The sequence below is a fragment of the Dendrobium catenatum genome, unplaced genomic scaffold, assembly GCF_001605985.2.
Source record: "Dendrobium catenatum unplaced genomic scaffold, ASM160598v2 fragScaff_scaffold_1209, whole genome shotgun sequence".
In the NCBI taxonomy this organism is placed as follows: Eukaryota; Viridiplantae; Streptophyta; class Magnoliopsida; order Asparagales; family Orchidaceae; genus Dendrobium; species Dendrobium catenatum.
In genome coordinates, this window is record NW_021319671.1 from 849,918 (window position 1) to 863,945 (window position 14,028).

The 14,028-nt window shown below is 34.7% G+C and overlaps 1 protein-coding gene across 1 annotated transcript; it reads left to right on the forward strand.

Moving 5' to 3' along the window:
* Positions 1-8,498: 8,498 nt before the first annotated feature.
* Positions 8,499-10,766, forward strand: LOC110101595 (cyclin-dependent kinase inhibitor 1). Its single transcript, XM_020829561.2, has 4 exons — positions 8,499-8,957; positions 9,044-9,096; positions 9,235-9,408; positions 9,489-10,766. The coding sequence occupies exons 1-4, from the start codon at positions 8,553-8,555 to the stop codon at positions 9,556-9,558; spliced, it is 702 nt and encodes a 233-aa protein (XP_020685220.1). The 5' UTR covers positions 8,499-8,552; the 3' UTR covers positions 9,559-10,766.
* The last annotated feature ends 3,262 nt before the right edge of the window (positions 10,767-14,028 follow it).

Genomic DNA, 14,028 nt, shown 5'->3' on the forward strand with positions numbered 1-14,028 from the left:
TTAACAATGACAATATTGTAGTCATGTATAGTATAATGAAGGATAAAAACAAGTTGGATAAAAATTTCGAAAACCGATCCACACAAAATGCATTTTAATATCTCATGTAGTATTCTAAGGATTGTTTGGTTGAATGAAAAATGAATGAAGAGTAAAATGAAATAAATGTAAGAGAATATGAGAAACAATCTGTGCCCTTCAATTGTAATTTGATTCCTACCATTATCATGTACCCTTCAATTGGCAAAGAATGTCATAAGAAAACTTATGGATTAAAACAAAAGAAAAGCATTTATGATGCTTAGGAACTTAGCCTATGCAGTCATACTTTTTTGTAAGACCTATCGTTGTCCCATTGATCTGGATTAATTATTCTATGCGAACGTCGAACGTCGTCCGGAGACAAACCTAAATGCCATGTCACCCCTTTGCTCGGTATCGTAGCTCAGTTCCCTGATGTTGGTGCATTCTGATTGCTCTCCTAACGATATTCTGCGTATGATCTCCGCAAAGAATAATTTCTCAGTTGATATGTAGAACTTGAGCTTGGCATAGTTGTGGAGATGGTTGATGCAGAGGAAGCATAAATCTATCTAAGATTAGAGGAATTGCCACAACCTGTTGCTATTGTTGCAATTGATCTCTCATTGATTTGTAGAATTGGAATGAGGTGTATAGCTATAGAGTCTTTTCAGTGCTTGCAGACTTCCCCAAAGGATAATCTCTTCCATGTCTGTATTTTCTGCTCACAGACCAGAAGGAAGATGATAGAGGAGGCTTCATTAAATGAATTTAATGGTATCTCTTCTATATACTTAAAATGCACACATAAATTTGATAAAAGACATGAATGTCCTCTTTCAAGCAGAGATTGGTGTCATATTAATTGATTTTTTTGGAGTGTTATGCCACATAAAATGAGAAAAAATGGAGGCTTTATTTGGACATCTTTTTTTATGCTTCTAAAAAGAGCTTTTTAGTACAAAAATTAAGGCTTCGTTTGAACGGCTTTTTTATTGCTTTCTAAAATGGAGTTTTAGAACAATTTTTTTTTTATTTTTGTACTAAAACTCCGTTTTAGAAGCAATAAAAAAGCCGTCCCAAACGAAGCCTAAATTTTTACTAGAAAGCTGTTTTAAGAAGCAGGAAAAAGCCGTCCCAAACGAAGCCTTAAACACTCCATCATCCAACTTATGTTCATTCAGTATTTAAGCGCCTTAATGTTGTTAGGATTGGACTCGTTGGGTTCATCTCGCTCAATTTCAACTATAAGCATATAAGATTTGAAAATTATTTGATCATCCAATAAAAATGAAGTGTTTGAAATGAACTCATTCGGGCTCAAATTTGATCAGCTTTTTTTATTGTTGTGTTCATATCATTCAAAAATTTAGTCCGGCTATAAGTTTGATGAAATCAAAATTCATAAAAAATTTTAATTCAAATATCCATTGAGATTCATGCTTAATCAAACTAATTTTTATAACATGTCAATATTTAACACAAAAATATAGATATTACTAATTTTCTTATTAATGCTATTACATTAATTTTATGTTATAATTTTTTAAAATATATAATGTAAAATAAATCTAACGACATCAATAGAACAAGCCATAACAATTGTAGTTTTATGTTTAAACGAACCCTATATTTTAGCTTATTATTTTCTTATACATGCAAAAAGCAAATTATAAAAAGAGTAGTGCTATGCAGCTTATATTGGTTTGTTGGTTGAGAAATTTGATTACCAACTAGAACTAGGGATGTCAATATTTGACACGACCCGAACCCGACCCGAAAATTTCGAGTCCGGGTTAGGGATTTCGACCCATTTGTAGGGTTCGGGTTGACTAGGAAACCCAAACTCAACCCTATTTGACCTTTTTTTAATTAATTTAGGAGGGTTTTGAAATATTGTTATGAAATAAGTAAATACTATTTCCAAAAAATAATAAACCATGTTGTCCAAACTAAATTAAGTTTCATTTATTTTAAATTAATTGAACTAAATCTTACCTTAATTTGATTTAGGTTTAAATAAATCAAAATAAATAGGGTTGACCTGGACCAAAAGCGGGTCGGGTTCGTGTTCGAAAAACCTATCCGTTTGCAAAAACAGGTCTGGTTGAATAGTGCTGGGCTAATTCCGAATTGAACCCAGACCTGGCTCGGACCCGTGACCCAATTTTGACAGCTCTAATACTATGATATGTGCTTAAATATATTAATTGGCCAAATGTTAACAGTAGTACTTATATGATCTATTTATTGATAGGCTATTTATTAAACAGTTACTTTCACTAGTTTACTAAGATATTTATTGATGTGAGGCTGTGTAAGGTAAAGGGGCTGAAGGCTGTGCTTTTAATGCATATATGTACAATATAGAATGTGAGCATAAGGGTGCAAGCAAGGCTGTATATTTGGAATAGTGTAAATTTTCATTTTGTATTATGTAAGGAGAGTGGTCCTCTACTTGCAAGTCTTCTTTTCTTCTTTTGTTTGATTTGCTTTTTATTAGGGTTGTGGGCACAAAGATTGTAATAGTTTTAGTTATTAGTTGTTAGTATGTTTGAGCTCGAATTGAGGGCGAGGAGCTATAGCTTCCAACCACTCAATTGTCGTCTCATTTATTGTACGTTGTAAAATTTGAAGTCAACTTGATCTTCAAAATAATTTGTCAAATTTGTTGGTTTAAGACATTTTTGTATTAGAAAAGAGATTTAGGAAATAATAAGAAAGTTATTCCGAACGAAGACTAAGGTTTCATTTGGAACGACTTTCTTACTGCTTCTTAAAGCAGCTTTATAATATAAAATTCTTAATTTTTAAACTAGAAAGTTGTTTTAAGAAGTAATAAGAAAATTGTTGCAAACGAACCCTAAGGTTTCGTTTGGGACGACTTTCTTAGTGCTTCTTAAAACAATCTTCAGTAAGAAAGCCGTCCCAATCAAAGCCTACTTCTTGAGCACTTTGAGGTATGAAAATTGTACCAAAATTCATATATGTATACTTTAATATCATATATATAACATTAGTTATAGCATTACATAAAAAAGAAAAGTTAATGCCAACAAAATAAAAAATAAACATAATAAAATTATTAAATAAAACAATTAATTATTCAACTTTCTAATGTATAAGAATTTCGAAAAATTCATGAGAATTAATATGATGATATAAGAAATGAATGTAGAAAACTTAATTATTTAATTTCTAGGATATAAATACAAATAAAATTAGCCTTGATGTAAAAAAAAAAAAAATTATATAATTTTTCTATTTAATTGTCCGACCATCAGACGTGGCAGCTTCTTGCGCCTCAAGTTTGGCATTATGTGGTGGGGTCCATCCCATCTATTTTTTTGTGACGGCTTAATTATTACTTATTACTGATCGAAATCGGTAGATCTCGTTTCGATGCAACTGCTCGTTTGATTTGCATGCACAAACTTCCAAAACTTTGATCATTCAATTGCATCACTGCTTTTTGGCCTAATAGAAATAAATCCAAAGTTTTATTTTCTTACTTATCATGTAAAATTCTTCTTTTGTGTCTGAAACAATTATAAATTTCTCTCTTGTTATTCAATAATAAAGAGCTCCTCGGAGATATCAGCTAAGATGTAGATCATTATAATGTGTTGGTTTGAAAGTTTGGATGTCAATTAAGAGGTCTTTTATTTGAAGCTTGTATATGTGTGTGTTAGTTTGTCAGCGAGCGATGGTTGTCGGAGTGGGCTGTAGTTGGCGGGTTATGGAGGTCAGAGGGGACCATAGTCGGAGGGAGATGGAGGTCGGAGTGGACTTTTAGTCGGCTAACGATGGAGGCCAGAGTTGATTGTAGTCAGCATGAAACTGTGGTCAGAGTGGATCGTAGTCGGTGAGAAATGGAGGCAAGAGGAACCGTAGTCGGTGTGCGAAAGAGGATAGAAGGACCGTAGTCGGGCGATGGTCAAAGGGACCGTAGTTGGCGAGCAATGGAGTTTGAAGGATCTTTGTCGGATGACTTCAACTCGTCCCTAAACTTAAGATCAGGGAAAATACAATACACTGTAGAGATTTCCAAACCTTCAAAGATTGGTCCACTTAATGCAGATTGAATAATAGATAGTGTTCCATCAATGTCTTGTGATGGCTAGAGATTCAATATTAATTAACCGTTGGGCAGATGTATGAAAATATTGATCATATGGAAAATATCCAACAACAACCAATGAATAGGCGAAAGTCCGATGATGGTCGGTGGTTGGAGTCCGGAAGAGATCCGGCTGGTGGTGCAAGCTTGAGAAAATAAGAAGAATGGAAGAAAATTGAAGGATTTCTCTTGCCCGCCTACTACAATATTTTCAACCTCTCTCGCCCGCTAACTACGGTCCCTCCAACCATTATCGCATGCCGACTATGGTCCACTTTGATCTTTGTCACCAGCCGAATCTGATCCCTTCGACCTCCGTCGCTTGATCGCCAACTATGGTACACTCTAAAATACAGTTGCCCACTGACTATAACCGTTTCGACATCTATCTTCCGCCAACTATAGTCCCTTAGACCATCTCAACTAGCTATGATCCCTTTAACCATCGTTGCCCAACTATGGTTCTTTTGATCTATGTCACTTGCCTACTACAGTCCCTACAACCTTCGTTTCATGACTATGACCCTACCAATCAAACGGATGGACCACCATTCTCTTGAGAATAGTCATCCAACTATGTAACGTGATCTCTACAATATATATTTGGGGGCATTATTTGTAATCAACCACCAACACTAGTTGATTAATTTTGACTGGCCTATGATTTTTCACATTCTTAGAAATTTTCACGTAATAACATGGTTACATTGGTGTCTTAAATGAACGCTGCATCGCTCTATTTTTATCTGTTTGTTTGTTGGATCTTTGTATGAAACTGAGATGCTAAACTTTATATTTCTCTGCCGTCACGAATATTTCAAGACGCAACAAGACTAATCAAAAGTTCATTTCATATATGAACTAGTGATTGTTTTACTTTTTTTTTTTTAATATCACATCCTTAACTCATATTTACAAGTTCGTTTTCTTTCCCTACCACAATTATAACAAATTCTACAAAATGACTGCATTTATTTTGCATGTACTTCAGAATATTACATTTTAAATACATTAGACAAAAAGGATATTGCAAATAACCCCAATAGTATTAAAAAACAGGAACTGCAAGGGACAAAAAGGTTCGCATTTTAAAGAGCACTTAAATAATAGCTCTGTCAACCCTACATGAAAGTTGTAGCAATATCAATAAATATATATATTTTTGGGTGCATGCAAACTGCTCAGCTAATATAAAATATATTCATTATTGCGCAAACTGTCAAAATAGTTGGGTTTATTGATTAGTCAAGATTTGTTTTTGGCAATTTTGAGTGTTGTAATATAACTTAATTTAAAGACTTTGATAATAGTTTTAAAGATCTTTCTCAATTAAGTTAGATGGACTCATGATTGAACTAAATTTAAAAACTTGAATGGAATATTCCAATCACAATCAATGGCTAGATTTTAGAGATAGAGTTTTCTGTTTTAGAGACGAGTTTGAATTAGGGTTTGTAATTTTCAGTCTGAAAATAGATCTTTATGTTTGGTTGACCAACTAGCATTTGATATGAGGTTAAATAAAAACTCTATTAGTATTGTCTAGCTGGCTCATCTCAACTAGTATCTGTTCGAGTCACATTTGTCCTTAGATGACACCTGATATTATTAATAGGCGAACTCCATGAGGGGTGGCCTTGAACTTGCGTGAGAATAGAAAGAAAACAACCTACGAAAAATATATATAGAGAAGTGCTCAAGGGGCTCAAAGTCTCACTTTGTTTTTTTTTTTTTTTAAAGATGAAACGTGTTTGTTTTTACCATTTATTCATGGAGATCTAACGGCTCTAGAAAATGCTAAGTAAAAAATAGTAAAAAAAATATTGGCTTAAATGACTTTTAGTATAGACCGTCCTAGACATGTATCGCCTCCTGATTGGTTGGAGGGGAGACACTAAACAACTCTCTACGATCTATCTCTTGGGAAATTCAGTAGTGTCGAGTTGGTTCATATGAGTATGCTTGGGTGAGTCCATCAATGAGTGTTGAGAAGTAGAGGTGCAAATGAGTTGAGTCAAGCATCTGCCTAATTGAGCTAAGCTTGTCTAGTTCTTAATGTGTTTGAGCTCGACTCGAGCTCATTTACCAAGCTCGAGCTCAGCTTATTAAAAAAAAAATTATGGGTTTGAGCTCAAGAGGCTATTGCAGACTCATATGTTTCTTATTTTTTTGAACCCATATTTTTTGGACTAAAAAATAATATGAGCTCACCATTTTATTCCATGCGATTAGTCAATTGACTTACTATTATTTATATCGTATAGTGCCCAAGCCTTAACGACTTGAGTCAAGTATCTATCATTTAGTTGGGCACTATTTTATCTTTTAAAGAGCCTTAAATCTTTAAGATAAATTTTCCTTAAGATCGTACAGTTGATTTCTCAGCTGGCTGAACGAAGGAATTTTGAATTTTGCAAATCGAAACCTCTCATCTCTTTTCTCCCTCCATCTTTTTTCTTCCCTTTCTTCTCGGGCTATCTAACTGGGAAAATGAATTATTAAATAGATTTTAGATATTTTTAAAACCCGCTAACTTACCCTAGCACCTCGACACTCACTTGGTATATCAAAATTGAAGCAATCAATAAAAACAACTATCTTTTGCATATACAAATCCATTGATTGATTGTTTTGATACCAAATTTAAATCACAATGAGAAAAAAGAGCGGAGTATCAACATATTTAAATAATAAAAATTATTTAAATATTATAATTCCTTTTATATATGAAGTTAACTCAAAGGCAAATTCATCCAATCCTTAAATATTATAATTCCTTTATATATGAAGTTAAATCAAAGGCAATTTATCCAATCAAATATTTATTTTACACGCATTTCTCAACATGAGAGAAATGAGAAAAAATATATTAAAATACAGATTTCTAAAAGAAAATCCCTCAATATTAAATTAGAAAAAAAAAAAATCTAAAAAAATTGAAATCCTTCCCAGCGTCTCAATCAACCGTCCTTTTTATGGCAATTGGACTCCAACCGTCCAATCCCTATATGCATCCATCAGCTAAAACAAAAGAATAATATTTTCCAGTATAAAGCGGATTCCCTCTCCATTCCTTGTTATGATTGCTTCAGCTCCTTCTCTCTGAATTATTCCACCCCTTCATTCCCGCCCGTTAATATTACCTTCTTACCCCTCATGCGCAGCTCATTTTACTTATTAGTTGGGAGTTTTAACTTTCAATATGAGATTTTAAGATTTCTATTTTGTTTGGGACGTCTTTCTCTCTGTCTTTTAAAATAATTTTTTAGTATAAAAAATTGCTTTAAGAAATTAAAAGAAACTTAAAAAGCTGTCCAAAAAATGAAATCTTTGTCTTCATTTAGGAACTACAAAGTTATTTTAAGAATATGTAAGAAAGCAATCTCAAACGAAGTCTTTATCTTCATTCGAGACACTTTTTTCTGCTTCTTAAAACAGCTGCTTTAAAAAGTCTTTGGGTTCGTTTGGAACAGCTATTTTCCTGATTCTTGAAGCAGCTTTTTAGTATAAAAATTAAATTTTTTTGTGCTAGAAAGCAGCTTTAAGTAGCAATAAAAAAGCCGTCCCAAACGAAGCCTTTATCTCAAATAAATTATTTCTCTTCATTTGAGACACTTTTTTTCTGCTTCTTAAAAAATAGTAAGAAATTTGTCTCAAATGAAGTTTTTATTTGAGATAACTATTTTGTTTCTTTCTAATGAAAAAATTTTCATTAAAGATTTTTTTGTATTAAAAAAATATTTTAAAAAATAAAAAAATTTGTTTCCAAAAGAATTTGATTTAATGCATCTAAATATCTCAAAAAAAAAAAGCATACACGTGGACGGTAAAGATGACAGTCGCGCAGAAGTTCACAAGTACCTATTTCATCATGACCGCATGATCCCAGGTATCTCTCATATCGGTTCTAACCGTTAAGTTCGTACGCAACCATTCATAATGGCGGCTGGCGTATGAGCGCATCATGACCGTCCGTCCAATGGCCACGGTGGTCCCCATGCGGAACTACCGGGATCGCCGATGGCAGAGTTAATTAGGGTAGTAGAGTAATTTCCCATGCTGCACAATTATTACGCTCGTTGCCAAACGGGTTCAACACGCAACTAGCTACCAGGCAGAGACCGGAAGGAATGGGTTTGGGCCTTTTTGAGGTGAACAGCCACCGGCGGTAACCGGTGCAACGGCCGGCTGGCAATCGCCCACTTGTTGCTCTATGGTTTGCGCGCCATTACTCTTAATCCGCAACGGCCAGATCTGGGAAACGGCGCCGTTATGTAATTCCGTCGCCGTTAACGGGAAAGTGTGAAGCGTTAAAGTTTAACTGTTAACCCTCCTTTAAATGAATCACCGGCGTGTGGCTTGATCTAATCTGACGCCTCTCTACTCTGCAAGGCGGGGGAGAGAGAGAGAGATGGGGAGGTACATGAGGAAGTGTAGAAGGATAGAGGAGGTTACGGTGATGGAGGTGACACAGGTGGTGGGGGTGAGGACCAGGGCGAGGACGTTGGCGCTGGCTGCGGCGGCGACAGTGCCGGAAGAGGCGGCGATCGGGGGAGTGAGTCCGAAGAGGAGGAAGGCGACGGAGGAGACGGCGGAGGCTAGATCGGGGGCAGGGGAGCTGGAGATGGCGTACTTGCAGCTGAGGAATAGGAGTCTTGTGATGACGAAGCGGCTTTCTAAATCTGCGCGGAATTCCGATGCGAAGAGACGGGGAAGCGTGGAGAGGGGCCGGATCTCGCGGTGTTCGAGCATCGCGTCATGTGAGGGGGTGGAGGAGGATGACGCCCTCCGGTATACGTCTTCTGGTGGTCAGAAGGTGGACTTAGACAGTAATTTAGTCGTTTTTAATGTAATGATGTTTCGTGTCTGTGGTCTCACTCGAATTTCGAAATTCTCTTGCAGCCTCGAGGGGATCTAGGTAGCTCCGTTTGTTACTTCGAGTGTAACCGAGACAGGTTTCTGAATTTTACTCTCCTTCCTGTTTCAAATGTTTTCTCTTTGCGGTATATCAATTCCGCGTTTAATTATCATCTCTTTAATTAATTGGATATTTAGTTTATTTTTTTTTTCTTTTCTGGTAAATTCTTCTCCAGGTGTGAGATCTCTCCGTCGAGTAATCAAGTAATATATTCTGGCGAGGTGGAGTCAACAGCGGAAAGAGAATCAAGGATGCAATCTACACCACAATTAAGGATGCCATCCGCCGCAGAGCTCGAAGAATTCTTTGCCGCCGCGGAAAAATCAGAAAAGCAGCAATTCGCTGCCAGGTAATCTCCCTCAACGCCAGCACCCCCGATTCCCACTCCTTATTGTTCGCTGTGTAATATAGCTAGCTGGTGATTCGCAGGTACAATTTCGACATCGACAATGAACTTCCATTGGAGGGACGATACGAGTGGGTTCGAATAAATCAATGAACACAAGTTAATCTAGTGAGGAGCGGGAGATCAAAATCAGACTTGAATTAGAAGACAAATTAACTCAATTATATAATTCGCCCCCCCCTTTTTTTTTCTTTCCCGACTTTGTTTCTATTTTAATGGGAATTTAATGTACAGCAGCGAAGTAGCCAACGCCTTATAACTCTTTTTTTTTTCTTTTCTGTTTTCTTCTTTTTCCTCAAGAATCCAACTCACTCTCGATGTCTCTTTCTTCTCTTCTTAACTGATCTGTGTACGATATTATATCCGCAGAAGCTTCTGAACTCAGAACCTCCATTCTTCTGCTACTGTTGTCCGTCAGTGCGATTGAAGGAGGGAAGAGACAGTGTGCTGGAACATTTTAACAAAAAAATGTCTCGCCCTAATCCACCCACTCCCATTTTCGCTGCTTCACACCTTCTTCGCGCATAAATCTGTCTCCTGCTTCATCTCCGCAGGATATTCATCGGACGGTGGTAATTCCGCTTGTATTATCATTATTCTTCAACGATTTTTCATTTTTACCATGATATCGTAGGTCGCTCCGGTGAGCTCACCGCGAAGCGGAACCGGCCTGGAAGGTGAGGAGGCGGGCTCGCACGTGGAAGGTGAGGGTGGCCCCCTCATTTTTTTTCAATTCAAATTTATATTATTTTTTGTACATCTTTATAAAAAGGAAAAAAGGTGGGGGCGGAGAAGAAAGAGGATATACTTTTGTGCTCCCTCACTTTCTGCCAAGTGCCAGTTTTTACGCGAGTCTCTCTCTCTCTCTCTAAACTGAACAGAGTGACTAGCGCTCACTCCCACGCGGTGGAAGGTGTGAGCGTTTTATGATTGGGTACTCTGTTTTCCCTTTTGCATTCTGCTTCTCCAACAAATTTTAATTACACAATTGCTTAGGGCCTTACAAATTTTCATTAAGCTGTGCTGTAATAGCAAATTAGTTTTTGTTGGGTAGAAGTGTTATTGTTAGGGAACGATAAACTTACAATCAAAATTTGTTGCGGGGGCAGCAACCCCCCTAGGGGCGAAACCCGCCAGAGGGCGCCGCCCCTTTCGATCCCCGACATATTTGTGAAATCTCTACATTTTTACTGATAAGTTTACCAAAATTACGGCTGATTCCGTCGCTACTGTTCTGTGTTGCTGCAATCAAATTAAACCCTAACTGCATTATTTGCATTGATGATGTTGTCTTTCTATTATGCTCCGGACCCATTCCTTAAGTCCCTATTTTTTGTATGTATCTTTGTTTATACTGTTTTAATAACTTTAAAAAAAATACTGTTTTCATAACAAGCAACTCCTATTGGTTTAGCTTTGAATTTCAGGTTTTGTTTGCTCTTTGATTTGATTTGAATTTTTTTTTTTTTAAGTTGGTTGATGAAGATCTTTATATCTGCTATTTCTAAATTTTAGTTGTTGGAGTTATTTAGTAGGCCCACCATGCAATTTTTAGCAATGAGTTTATAAAAACTGTGGTGTGCTTATTTTTGGTCTCATGTAGTTCTTTAATTATTATATATATTATGAATTTAAATATGCAATCAAATTCAAATCTTCAGAATAACTTGAAAATTTATTATTTGATTAAACTAATTTACATTCTACTAGTTAGAATGATTTGATGTGTTGATTTTGACAATTGCCTTTAAAATTTTGAGGGTACATATAATTTGGATGAAAATTTTATTGAGAGAAGTATTTTAAGTTTCGTTTGAGATAACTTTCTAAAATAGTCTTTAAGTAAAAAATTTTTTATTTAAGAACTTTTTTACTAGAAAATTGTTTTAAAAAGAAATAAAAAATAATTTCAAATGAAGCCTAAATAACATAATTTTTTTGTACTATAATATCAGATGAATTTCTTTTTTCAACATATTATGTTATTAAAAATATCAAATCTCGAGTTTTGTTTTGTTTGATGTGTCAAAATCAAATTTATCATTAGCATTATTTCTAATTTATTCGGGGGTTGCGAAATATTCGAGTTAGAGCCTCTTTGATCTTGCCACACGATCGGTGCAATAGTCCTTTGATTTGCTCTCAAGTGGGCCATCATTAGCAATGGGTTAGTTAGATCTCATCTCATTTGAGTTGTATATTTGACTCATTTATTTTAATTTAGGGTTTAGGAATCATTTTGATTTCAATAATAATTGCATACCAACTTAGATTTGATTTGATTCTTTTCATGCCTAGTTCAATTCAAATTCAATTTGAATTAAACATAAGTTTTTAAATCCATTCTTTATTTCTAAAGGAGCTTGAGCTAAAGATTGATCTAATTTTAAAATCTTCTCAATATTTGAGTTAAAGTCAGTCATAGATAGTGCTAGTGTGCTACCAATTCCTCATTAGAGTTGTAATTGTTCATTACTTTTGCAATTTTTTTTTTTTAATATCTATATTTTTAAGAACATGTGAGAGCAGTACTCATAGGCTTCATTTGGAAAAGCTTCGTTACTATTTTTCTAAAGCTGTTTTTTAGTACAAAAATTTTAAGTTAAAAAAAAATTACTAAAAAATTGTTACTAGAACAATTACAATTTTTTAAGCCAAACTCAATGAAATTTTTTTCTCACTCATAAGTTTAAATTTTTTAGTTAAAAATCAAATTGAATACTATTTGATATAAATGAGATTCACCTAGAGATATATCATAGAACACCATCATGTCCCGAGATTTAGAGAAAGATTGATCCTAATTTAAGTTTTGATTTGGACAACTTTACAATTATGTAAAACTATTATAGAGAAAATAGCTTTTTAAAGCTGTTATAGAAAGTTGCTTCATAGTATAGTTTTTTTAAAAGCAACAAAAAGCAGTGACCAAACATAAATTGTGATTACAGTCTGAAAAAGCCTTAACTAGTTTGACTTCAATCTTCACTTCTATAACATTAAAGAAAAATCACATATTACAGTCAGAATTTTCCAATGGAAATTGATCATTTTCCGACAGAATTGGAATTTACCGCCAGTAAAATCCGTGTAGGAAAATTTTTCCATTGAGAAATTCGCCGCCGGAAAACTCTTCCGGCAGAAAATGCCGCTGGAAAACATTTCTGGTGGCTATCCTACAGAAAAATCCATCGATAATGATCGATTTTCCTTCAAAACATTGATCTACAATAATACAAAAGAAATCCAATACATCAAAATACATTAAATAAATTGAACTACAAAATAATACATATCTATTACTCGGCTCGATCTGACTAAACTCAACCTAGTCAACTATCTCTATCTACTCAACCGGACTCCTTTCTTTTCTTGAAAATATTAACCCTAAACTTGAAATAAATTAAATGAACAGTATAAAAAAACAAACATTAAAACAAAGTATTTCACTTATGAGTTAAATTATTGAGTTATAAAATATCATTACTCATACAATATAACAAATATGATTTCCATTAAATGTTTAAAGCATTTAACTGTCTGTAGTAATAAATGAACTAAATCCCAAAAAAAAAAAAAAAAAAAAAAAAAAAATTTCAGTCAACTTAAAATTTTGAATTTATTCTCTAATTTAGGGGTGTTAAAATGGGTCTGCGGGTCGGATTCGGGTCAAATCTAAATTGACCCGATTTTAAACAGATTGCAATGAGGATCTGACCCACGTGGATTAGCAAGTTGACCTGACACAACTCTAAATCCTAATGGAAGGCTAGCAGGCTCAGACTTTGGTCAACTTTGGCTTGATTTTGAATTTCCGAGTCAACCCGACCACGGCTTGATTTTCAAAATGGGTCACATTTTTTAACTCAAACCCGACCCGTTTGAAAAAAAGATTGATCTAAACTTGAAATTTTTCTAGTCAAATTTCGGGTCGTGTCAAATATTGACACCCCTACTCTAATTGTCAACAACACTAAAAAAAATTAGGAAAGTATAATAAATCAAAATATCTATAAATATGCAGCTCATCTTGGTCTATTGAATAAGAGCTCTGGCTACCAACCAAAATATTTTGGGTTCGAGTTTTATGCATGTGTGAATTTGTCTTCATTATATATATATATATAAGAATTCATTATACAAAAAGTATAATGCATTCTCTCTATTATATGTAGATAGAAATAATTTCAATAACTCACAAACTCATGATCGATGTAGCTATAAAAGGCATAGAATTTGTCAATCAAAAAGTGCAAATGCAGGAATGGATGAGATTCTTTTCTCTAACAAAGTAATTTCTTTGTCATCGCTAATAATGTTGGCGTCTCCATCGCCAATAATATTGTTGCTTGCAATCACCACCATGGATTAGATGATAACACTGATGAAGAGATGCTTGGCTATGAGTTTTCTAAGCATGCTCGCTCCCATAACGGTAGTATTTGTGTAATGAGTAAGCTAATGCTTTTCGACTACATTTTGGCTCTTACTTTTTTATTATCATTAGGATCTACTAAATTTACCTATGTCTACAAAGGGTTTGCATTTTTGCATTTTCATTCA